This window comes from Hemitrygon akajei, chromosome 12, assembly GCF_048418815.1.
Source record: "Hemitrygon akajei chromosome 12, sHemAka1.3, whole genome shotgun sequence".
In the NCBI taxonomy this organism is placed as follows: domain Eukaryota; kingdom Metazoa; phylum Chordata; class Chondrichthyes; order Myliobatiformes; family Dasyatidae; genus Hemitrygon; species Hemitrygon akajei.
In genome coordinates this window covers 33,541,812-33,553,824 of record NC_133135.1, presented here as the reverse complement: position 1 = coordinate 33,553,824, position 12,013 = coordinate 33,541,812, and the positions used below count along the sequence as shown (strand labels likewise).

At 38.3% G+C, this 12,013-nt stretch overlaps 1 protein-coding gene across 4 annotated transcripts in view; it reads left to right on the top strand.

Annotated features, from left to right (window-relative positions):
- The window catches only part of usp24 (ubiquitin specific peptidase 24), a 222,592-nt gene that overhangs the window by 150,508 nt on the left and 60,071 nt on the right, over window positions 1-12,013 (top strand). For all 4 annotated transcript variants that reach the window (XM_073062880.1, XM_073062879.1, XM_073062878.1 and 1 more), the window contains 5 exons: window positions 3,184-3,303; window positions 4,083-4,303; window positions 4,495-4,619; window positions 7,700-7,841; window positions 8,270-8,420. In XM_073062880.1, coding sequence (XP_072918981.1) covers window positions 3,184-3,303; window positions 4,083-4,303; window positions 4,495-4,619; window positions 7,700-7,841; window positions 8,270-8,420 — 759 coding nt within the window. The remainder of the gene's footprint in view (window positions 1-3,183; window positions 3,304-4,082; window positions 4,304-4,494; window positions 4,620-7,699; window positions 7,842-8,269; window positions 8,421-12,013) is intronic.

Here is a 12,013-nt window from a genome sequence, read left to right as displayed (position 1 = left end):
TATTGGCCCACATTATTCAATGTATTAATGGCACAAGCTTTTCAAATTGTTCTTCAATAATGAGTCAGAAAAATAAACACATGAAATTTTTTTTTCATTTTCCTATCTTTTTATTGATTTTCAAATAAAGAATATACAAATCATAGGAGTTTATCAAACCGATAATATAAAAGACATATAAACAGCAATAATAAAAACAGAAAGTATATAATGTCAAAATCAAATAGGTAAAATATTATGCTGTTATATATACAATGGTCAAAAAAAACTACAACTCATAGCAATCATAAAAAAAGACTGGAAATATTATTTGATAAAGGGGAAAAAAACCACGAACTAAACTGAAATTTAAAAAAAAGAGAAAGAAAAAGAAAGATTGGGCAGTCCAATTGAGGATAAAACTTTTTTAAAAACGGGAGGGAAAAAAACATCCTTCCAGTCATCTCCGAACCTTCACGGATAAGGATTTTCCCCAAAAGAGAATAAAGAAAGATAGATAAATAAATAAATAAATTGGGTCATCTGAAAATATTGAATAAAGGGTCACCAGACTTGTTCAAAATTAAAGGATGTATTAAAATGTCCAGCTTCTAATTTTCTCCAAGCTTAGACATGACATAATGGAGGAGAACCAATAAAAAACAGTAGGTGGGTTAGATTCTTTCCAGTGTCGCAAAATAGCTCTCCTAGCCAGTATAGTTGAAAAAGCTATCACATGTTGGGTGGAAGCAGACACTTTGCTTGCTTCCTCTGGAATAATCCCAAAAACTGCTGTAAGTGGATTAGGTTGAACATCCACATCTATAACTTCAGATAATATTCCAAACACATCCCTCCAAAAATTGTTTAAACTTACACATGACCAAAACCTATGAGTTAGATTAGCCACTTCTGTGTTACATCTGTCGCAAATAGGGCTTATATTAGGAAAAATATGCTCCAATTTATCTTTGGACATATGGGCCCTGTGTACTATCTTAAACTGAATTAAGATATGGCGTACGCAGATAGATGAATTATTGACTAAATAATAAATCTTACTCCATTGATTGTCTGAAAGTGAATGTTGAAGTTCTACTTCCCCGATGCGTTGAACCCTATCATTAGGCGACATGCAAGCATTCATTAACTGTTTATAAATAATAGCTATTAATCGTTTTTGAAAAGGTTTAAGCTGAAAAATAACATAAGCCAAATTTAAAGAGCAGGCCAAGGGATAATTCGATAAAAAAAATCACGTAAAAAAAATTCCTAACCTGTAAATATCTGAAAAAATGTGTATTAGAGTTGCTGGAAATTTAATGTGTCACTATTTACTGGAATCCATTTGATTTAAATGAAGTACAGAGCAAATTAGAATACTGCCAATGGTCCTAGAGTACTATAAAAGTGTGTTTTAGTTCCTTGTATGGGGTATCTAGGGAAGGGTTGAACCTCTGGTAAACTGGCATATTGTGTCCGTTCTGGGGCAGCTCACTCATTTTTGGTCCCAATCAGACACTTAATTCTCACCTGTGGCTCCAAATAGCTGTTTGCATGCGACAGCAACCACACCCTGGTAGGTCACTTCGAAACCTGGGCTAAACCAGGTGAGTTTAGCGGTGGGCATTACACACCGGTGAAATGGGGATTTAACATAGGATGTGAAATCAACTCCAGCAGTCTGGGTAGATGAGATCAACAGTGAGCTCCATTAGCCAAGAAGGCGGTTCTGCAAATACTTCAAGGAGAGTGAAGGCATGATAAGACACAGAAGAAGTCATAGTTATTCACTGTAACCAAGGAAGACTAGTTTATGACATCTATTTGTACCACTGGAACTAGACTTCTGAGGTCAAAAGGGTGGAACTGTCCCAGTGCAGCGGTTTTACCCATTCTAAAGCCCGGGTTTTAGAAGTGTGATGTTCACACTGTCATCGTCAGATACAACGAGCAACCAACACGTTGCCATGTTCTTTTGGTTGACTGTAAATGAACAAAATTAGAGCAGACACCTAGTGCAGATAATGGACTGACTTCATACAATGCTTTTGACGATGGCATTCTCCAAATCTTCATTTTCATTGTAATATTCAAGATGATTAGTAATACCTTCAAATTCTTCGTAGTTTCTAACTTGTTGAAGTAGTCAAACTGTTTCATTTTCACTCTGGGCTGTTTCTGGCATCTCCAATCCTCAGCGCTTGAAACCACAGTGAGCAAAACAATTCTAAATTGTCTTACTGCTTATTTTTCCCCAACTATCAGTGACAAAAATCACTGCTTTTTGAACACAAGTGCACTCAAATAAAGCTTTTAAGAATTGTTTGCTGTAAGCACAGTTCAGTGTCTAACAGTTACATGAGTTCAAGTGACTGAAGCTAGTTAGAAACTGTTTGGAGACATTCTTCTATGCCAATTAAGCAGTATAGTCCCAAATAAATAAAGGAAATCACTATTTTCTCAATTTTTTTTAAGGGTTGTTCCTACTGCCCCAATTAACTAAAATTCTCTGTATTCAAAAGTAGCCAACTGCAATCCTGCTGAGGTTCATGAATGAAAGCTTTCTTGTTTTTGGACAATTCCAGTGAGAGTGTTTCATCAATAGATCTGCATTACACATGATTCTGATTTTTATTGCATTTTAATTGAGTTTTGTATCTCAAACACTGTGTTTTCAGCCATTTATTCCTTCAGCTGTCTGCCTTTGAAAATCGTGTCTACTGTCATCTTTAGACTGGACTGTCTTGCAGAAATGTACATTTTCAATCCTTCATGACCTTAAATTCATCTAACATGTCTGCTTCTCATTTACTTCCCTATTCCACATTTTGTTCACCATTCACTTCATCCCCCCTTTTGTGTCCAGACTATCAGTACCTTCATTAAAATAATTTTCATCTCCTCATAGCCTCACCTTTGCCTCTGTTCTAAATCCTCCCTTTCCACCTACAGTTTTCTGTGTATTTTTCTCTTCCTGCATTGATACCAATGTTCTCATCCCCTTTTCTATCCCACTATCTGTAAATGTTCTATGAAGGAAAAGAGTTCCAGAGAGGTATTAATGCATTTTGGAAAAGACCTTATCAAGTTTCCAGTGGCTTGTTCCAACCTATTTTTAACTTTTAAATCTGGTTAAGTCTCCTTGCAGAATTGTGGAATGTTTTTGTAATTATTCCTAAACACTTGTGTTCCATCTTCCAGAGGACAACAGTGAAGCGAATGTGCATCAAGTCTCTACCAAGTGTGTTAGTCATCCATTTAATGAGATTTGGGTTTGACTGGGAGAGTGGCCGTTCTATCAAGTACGATGAACAAATACGGGTAAATGTGCAGTCAACACGTGCTAATTCTTTAAGGTGGTGGTGATTATGAGCTTTCAGACATTTTTAAAGTTTTTAAATTGAATTTTAATAAAATTCCTATGTTTCTTAATGCCATGAACATCCAGAAATGGTCAAACTTCTTTACAAATGCACGTAAGAAATAAAATCAGAATTAACCTTAGGATGAGGAATCTTGTCACTATTTTTAATGGTCAACCCCTTATTCTAAGAATGTGACACCTGCCCAACCCATTTTCTATATTTAGTTCCATGCTCAACATTTCTTTCCTTGTGGGTTCAATCATCTGCAGCTCTCTGTTGTGGCTACCTATCATCTCCCAGGATCCACTCATCCCTCTTTCATCTCCCAGTCACCACTCCTCACCTGGATCCGGCTGTTATTTACCAGCTCTTACCCCACCTGCTCTTCATCTCATTGTACAGGCTTCCTGAACTCCCCCACCCCAAGTCTTCCATTCCAGGTGAAGGGTCTCAACCCAAAACATCAACTGTCCATTTCCCTCCACAGACCCAGAGTTCCTCGAGCAGTTTGCTGTTTTATTTTAGAATCACATTGTAAATTCTATTCCTTTCCATTTGTCAAGACCATCAGTGGAAAGTAAGGGTGGCTCACCACTGGCTCTCAGTTCTGGTCCATTGCTTGGAAATATGCTTCCATTGTTTTATGCTGCTGAACCGTAAGATTTTAACTTCAGTATTTACAACTTGCACAAGCATGATTAGTTATCCAATCTAATTCTGTTTGTTTTCTCCTAGTTTCCTTGGCTTCTTAACATGGAGCCCTATACCGTGTCTGGAATGGCGCGTCAAGAGCACTCTTCTGAACATGGTGAAAATGGCAAAGCAGGTGATCACATGGGAGGCGGCTCTCCAAGAAAAAAAGGTGCCCCAACTGAAAACTATGAGCTGGTTGGAGTGATTGTTCATAGTGGCCAGGCACATGCTGGACATTATTACTCATTCATCAAGGACAGGAGGTGGGTGAAAATGAGTTGGTTATTTTTAATTAAGTCAAGTCAATTTACATTAGATGGTAAATCAATAATGTAAAAGTGAACATTATGAAGGCAAAGTGAACATTATGAAGGCTTACAGCATTGGAACTATAAGTAGTGTGGTGTATGTAGCTTTGGTTCTGAGCTCACTTTAAACTTTTTTGACTTCACAGGGCTGGTGGCAAAGGGAAATGGTACAAATTCAATGATACCGTAGTAGAAGAGTTCGATCTAAATGATGAGACATTGGAGTTTGAATGTTTTGGTGGCGAGTACAGACCTAAAGTCTACGATCAATGTAAGTTGCAATTGAACTACTATAATTGAGTGTGCTTATCTCTTTCAGTATGGGCAGTTGTGCCCCAGGGACTTTCTTCCATGCTGCAAGATTCTAAGATTTTGATTCTTATAAACTAACAATTCTGCTGAATGGAGGCAATAATCGAAAGACCAAGTAGGAAAGAAACATGAAATCTAATCTTTGTCCAGTTTATCACTGAAGGGCAGATTATGACAAGTACAAAGCATAGAAACGAGTTTGTTTTGGCATATTGCAAAATATTCAAAAATATTAGCAAGGTGGAGACAGGTTAGCATTGCACTACTGGTGTCAAAGTCCGAAGCGTATTCAAGTCACGTAAATGAACTGAACAAAAGGTCATATTGGAATTGTTGGAGTGAAAGGTTTTTGTTGTGGGGGGGGAACAACTGAACTGATCATAAAACTGTAAACCAGGCAAGAAATGTAAATGTCAAAGTCATTCTTCTAGTCGGTAGAATTAATCTTTTGACTACAGATTCTAGCAGTGGATTTTCAGTTACAGTACATAATCAGTCCCCAGCCCATTTCCCTGGCTAATCAAGATCCCCTTTTAATCTATGATAACCTTCTTCATCATCAGCAACACATAATTTCATATCATTTGCATCCAAGTCATTTATATAAATAATGAATAACAAGTGTCCCATCGTTGACCCTTGAGGTATACCACTATCCACCAGCCTCCATTCTAAGCAACAGCTTTCACTCATCACCACCAGCTTCCTACCTCCAAGCCAATTTTGAATCCATCTAACTAGTTCTCCTTGGATTTTATGGGACTTCACTTTTCAGATGAACATACCATTCAACACCTGTTGAAGGCCTTGCAAAAGTCCACATGAATGGACTGTTAACCAGCAATTGCAATTTTGATGAATGGCAAAGCAGGGAAATATTAGTAGCCCAGTCTCCTACCTTAACGTCATCATTAGTTTCTGTGTAAAATATAGAAGCACAGATTTCCCTCTGCAATCTGTTAGTTAACTAAGAAAATAGTTTTGTTTAAAAAAGGAATGGACACAATAATTACCAGGACATCAAGGTCTCCAAACAAAGCTGAACTGGTAAGTGGGAGGTACCTCCCAGTTATTGGAGTCATTGCTGTGCTTGTTAGTGACTAGTCATTTCAGTTCCAGAATATTATTTTAGCAGGTCTCAGGACTCAGCTGGTCAATTTCCATCTCTATCATGCCATCAAAAGTGGAATAGTTTGATGATTGCTGAGGTTTCAGTTTTATGAAGTTGTCAATTCTTCAACGTGTTAAAACTAAGGCAGCAAGACTGGAAATGCAAGACTGTTGTTGCTGTAATCTGGTGCAGAAAGGCAAACTGCTGGAGGAACTCAGCAGGTGCTGACATGAATTCTCAACCCAAAACATTAACAATCCCACTGGCTCCACAGATGCTACTTGATCCACTGTGTTCCTCCCAAAATTTAAATTGGGTTAATGAGTGGCTGTGTGCTAAGCACCTGTATTGAGGTTCTTGATGCTTACTCACGGCTGGATCAAAATAGCTAGAATAATTCTGGCACTGTCACGAGATGGCAGCCAGCCAGGTTGTTCTTTGTTTTAAGGGATTTGTAAATACAGTTGAAGTCAGAATACATACACCTTAGCCAAATACATTTAAACTCAGTTTTTCACAATTCCTGACATTTAATCTTAGAAAACATTCCCTGTCTTAGGTCAGTTAGGATCACTACTTTAAGAATGTGAAATGTCAGAATAATAGTAGAGAGAATGATTTATTTCAGCTTTTATTTCTTTCATCACTTTCCCAGTGGGTCAGAAGTTTACATACACTTTGTTAGTATTTAGTAGCATTGCCTTTAAATTGTTTAACTTGGGTCAAATGTTTTGGGTAGCCTTCCACAAGCTTCTCACGGTAAGTTGCTTCCATTCCTCCAGACAGAACTGGTGTAACCGAGTCAGGTTTGTAGACCTCCTTGCTCACACATGCTTTTTCAGTTCTGCCCACAAATAGACCCTGCATTCCCATTTCCATCAAGGGAACAAATGTGGAAATCGTCCGGGACTACAAATACCCAGGAAATCACCTGGACAATAAACAGGACTAGACTGAAAATACAGAGGCTCTGTACAAGAAGGGACAGAGCCGACTGTACTTCCTGAGGAAGCGCCAGTCATTCAACTTCTGCAGTACTATGCTGTAGATGTTCCATGACCCAGTTGTAGCCTGCATTCTATACCATGCTGTTGTCTGCTGGGGCAGCAGGGTTGAGAGCAGCTGATGCCTGGATGATCAACGAGCTCATCAGGAAGGCTGGTTCTGTTCTGGGGGTGGGACTGGATTCCCTGGTGGTTGTGTCTGAGAGGAGGATGCTGCAGAAGCTACGGATCATAATGGACAATCCTTCTCACCCCCTCCATGACGAACTGGACGAACAGAGGAGCACCTTTAATAACAGACTGATTCTACTGAGTTACACCACTGAGCACCACAGGAGACCCTTTCTCCCTGTGGCTATAAGACTCTACAACTCCTCCTTAAGTATATAAGTGTATGGTTTCATTGCATGTCTGTATTTTGCACTATTACTTTTTAATGTACATTTTGGGGGGTTTTTTGTGCTTCAATATTTACATTTTGTTTTTTAAAGTATATATTTGTGACAGCAATCTTGTAACAATAATTTCCTCCAGGATAAATAAAGTTTTATCTCATCTTTTCTTAAATCACACAGTCTTTCAATTATCAGCATTATAAAAGCACCCTCTCCACTTGGCTGGTTGGGGGGGGGTGGGGTATCAAGTCACTCGTGTTGACAGTACAATAACTAGGAAACAGTGACAAATTCCAACCTCGCCTGTGGTGATGCATCTCATTGAATTAAAAAATCCTAAAGTGACTGAAACCGGTTATGGACTTAAAAGTTATTGACTGCAGAACACAAAGAAAATTTTGTTAATATCTCAGTCATTGAGAAAAATCCATTGTAATTATTTTAGGTTGCAGTTTTAAACAAAAATTAAGTTATGGTAACAGCTGTTTGTGAAGATTATATTTTAGAGATGTTTCATTTCCTTTCTTAGCAAACCCTTATCCTGAAGTCCGTCGCAGGTATTGGAATGCCTACATGTTATTTTACCAGCGAATGTTAGACCAGAATTCTCCAGTTTTACCAAAGAAAAGTCGAGTTAGTGTTGTTCGACAGGAAGCGGAGGATTTATCTTTGTAAGTAATGAGCACTCCTCAAATTTGTGGCCATGTTCATATTCCTTCTGTAACTACCGAATCATTACTGCACCTTTGTCAGTTCAGTGTCTTACCCTCTTATTTCTCAAAACTTACCCATACCAATAAGTCAACTGAGTATTCTTTATGAATTAAACTGTTTTCTTATGCAAAAAGCTATGAATTCCTCATATTGTCATGTTCTTCTATTAGTACTTCGCTGCATCCCAATGGAAGGTCACCTACCTAAATTTAGCTTCTCCTGATTATACTTTTATTTCTATCATCTGCAACTTTGGTTTTTCAAATGATTTTGTCGAGTATTTTTTTCTAAAATATGACCATGATGTTTATTTGTAGTCTGCTTTCTTGTTTAATATGGAATTATTATTGCTGTTAGTGCTTTACTTTGGCTTGCTTTTTGGTAGATCTGCACCCTCTTCACCTGAAGTTTCACCCCAGTCATCCCCTCGCCCTCATAGACCAAACAATGACCGTCTTTCATTGCTAACCAAACTGGTAAGGAAGGGAGAAAAGAAGGGGCTCTTTGTGGAAAAATTGCCAGCCAGGATTTACCAGGTAAGAAACTAATCAATAATATTAAACTGAACAGAAACATCATAAGACCTTTTGTCAGTATGCAGGAGAGGTTTGGAGAAATTTAAATGCTATTATGTTTTGGGGCTTTCCAGGAGTTACCCATTTGTATAAGCAACTTTCCCATTTCCTACTTGGTATCTTGAGTAAACAATGAAGAATGCCACAAAATTTCATCCGAAAACATTTTGTGCAGATAAAATGTGAGACTTACATTTAAATGCTTTTCACACTCATTTTCACTTATTACTATTGTTCACTTATAAGTAAATCTCTTATAACTAATGACATATCTTATGAACTCTCATTGTTTTTGTATTGCAAAAAATATGCATCTCACTACCCATCATTGGTTGCATCAGAGATGATTTGCAAAGTTGTTGCCTGGTATGAGCAAGGATTGTGGAAATTTGGGTATTTTCTGTGGCACAAAAGAGATCAAGAGAAGGGAGATGTAGTAGTGAGGTCTATATCTATAGTTGTGAGGAACTGAGATAGTGTAAATAAGAAAGACCTAATTCTCATAGCTGAGGGTTCAAGTAACCAAGGGAGTGAGATGGAAAGAGTAGAGTGGAGAAGACAAAAATGCTTTCACTCAGATAGTCATAAGAGGCTGGAACTTGCTACATGAAAGGAAAGAACCCTTCTTCACATTTTAATAGTACTTGCATGTGTTCCTGATGAGCCATCGCTTGCAAGGATAAAGGCCAGTGCTGCAATGTGTTCAGAGGTCTTTGTCAAAAAGCACAACTGAACTCTGTAAATTTTTGATTCTGTCCGAAGTTTGTCAGGAACAAACTATGGCCGCTGCAGTTGTGAAACAACAGCACTGGTATGCAATATAACTTGATGCAATATAATTTGACTCCTTTCCTGACATCCTCATTGATGCATTTGTTGCCTCTGGAATTGGATGTTCCAATGTACTGCTGATTTACCTACTTGCATTTTTCTCTGTAAACTTGATTCATTCATTACTCTACCGTTTAAGTCATATGTTACATCTTTCCAACGTCATGCTTGTTAATCCATACTGGTCTACTGTAAATTGGTTTTAAAGTTATCATGCCTGTTTTCAAATCCTTCTGTGGTCATGGCTACTCTTAATTCTTTAATGCAGTTCAGAACTGTAACTCCTCATAATATCTACAATCTAATAAAGTCCACATGTTCATCTCTACGTTGAACACACTGTACTATTAGCTTCAGTTACCATGGTCTTAAATTCTTAAATTCCTTCCTTAAATATCCCTCTACTGAAACCATGGTCATCTGCACTCCCTATGTAAACTTGATGACAGCTTTAATAACGTATCTGAGCTTTTAGGCATTTTGATATCTTAAACAGACTTACGTAGTTGATAGCTACCAGATCTCTCAAAATTTCAGAATATATTTCTTGCTTTGCCTTCCCTGCTTGCTGCTTCAGGATTTGCCACAATACAGAACTAATACTAGAAGTTGATAAAGAAATAGAAGCAGGCCATTCTACCCAACTGCTAGTGCTAATGCTTCAGATTAGGTCCCTCCCAACAAAATCTGATTACATAGGCATAATTACCTGTACCTTTCTTTGCCGTGTAATTATTTTGCTCATCTTTAATATGCCTCAGTTATCCTTGTTTTATCAATGGATAAAAAGATTTTGCCCCAGAATTCTTGTTGGACATTGAGTGACTTTTTTTTAAGAATTAAGATTTCTTTTATTTCTTATGTCCATCTCACAACATGAGGGAGTAAAAATCTTTATGTTGCATTTCCATCAGAATGTGGAAGCAATAAGAAGGGAAATATGGAGGATGTTACCCAAACACTAAAATTGTACATGTAATTGGTATGCATGTATGTACTGTCAGGTACACAGTGAGATATGCAATCAGATCAATGTGTATTAATGAACCTGATGGCCTGATGAAAGGAGCAGTCCCAGAGCCTGTTGATCTTGGCTTTAATGCTGTGGTACCATTTGCCAGACGGTAGCAGCTGAAACAGCTTGTGGTTGGGGTGGCTGGAGTCCCTGATGATCCTCCAGGACCTTTTTTCGGACATGCTGCTGTAAATGTCCTGATTAGAGGGAAGTTCACATACACTGATGCACTGGGCTGTCAGCACCACTCTCTGCAGTGCCCTGTGATTGAGGTAGTACAGTTCCCGTACCTGGCAATGACACAGCCAGTCAGAATGCTCTCGATGGTACCCCTATAGAAAGTCCTGAGGATTTGGGGACTCGTGCCAAACCTCTTCAGCCGACAGAGGTTAAAGATGCGCTGTTGTGCTTTTTTCACCATACAGGGTGTTGACTTCTGTAGGCTGGCTCATCATTGTTGAAAATAAGACCTATCAGTGTCATGTCATCTGCAAATTTTAACAGCAGATTGGAGCTCTGTGTGGCAGCACAGTCTTGGGTGTATTGAGAGTAGAGGAGGGAGCTCAGGACAGCCCATCCTCAGGTGAGGGAGTCCATCCTTACCACCTGCTGGCATTCCGACAGGAAGTCCAGGATCCAGTTGGGCAAGGCGTGGTAAAAGCCAGGTCTCTGAACTTCTTGTCGAGCCTGGCGGGGGGAGTTATGGTGTTGAATGCTGAACTGTAATCCAAGAACAGCATTCTCACATAATCATCCCTCTTCTCCAGGTGAGAGTCAAGATGGTGTATAGTGTTGTGGCTATGGCATCATCTGTCAATCAGTTGTGAAAGGTGGTGAATTGTAGGGGATCCAGTGTGGGTGGTAAAATGCTGCAGGTGCAGATTTCCCCTGTCTTTTGTCTACTCAATCTCATGGATTAGAAATTAGTGTTATTTTTCTATTTCGCTACAAAAAAAAACATTTTAAAGGACTAATTATTTCCTACAGTAAGGGCTTTAACAGCAAAGCATCCGGTGATGATGCATTTCCTAGAACTGAACAATTGCCTATGTATTCTGCTTGCACAGTATCCAGCATACTCTTGCAGAGTCCAGAATGTGGAATTTAGATCATGGTGAATTTTAGATCATATTTATTAACAAAGTAACATCATTGCAAAGAGAAGTAATTAAGAATTACTACTGTTCAGAATATTTTGAAAATGTATCTTTTGCATTAAAATAGGACTAGATAATGTAGAGTTTGCTGCACTAGCTCCACTGCAATCTCTTTGTTATAGAAAAGGTTGAGAATTCGGCATCGGTTCTAATTTCCTGATGTGTCACTTGAAAATCCTTGGGAACTTGACAAGGCAAATAAAACATAGCAATTTAAAACTAAAAATAGAATTACCAATGAAACCTGCCGTAAACAATGTAGAGTATTTGTATTGAATTACTTGAATTCTACCAAAGCACATGATGAAGGGTCTTGGCCCAAAATATCAGCTGTTATTCCCCTCCATAGATGCTGCCTGACTTGCTGAGTCAGATACTTCCGTCTCATACACAGCTGCTAAATCATACTTTTCTTCTTCTATCTGGTTTACTGTGAGAAAAAAACTGACAATATAATGCAGTTTGACAAAGGAATTTCTTTGTGAGGGTGGGTGAAATTTTAGGAATCGTTTATTGTATGCAAACGTGTTTATGGAAATTCTCTTAAATAG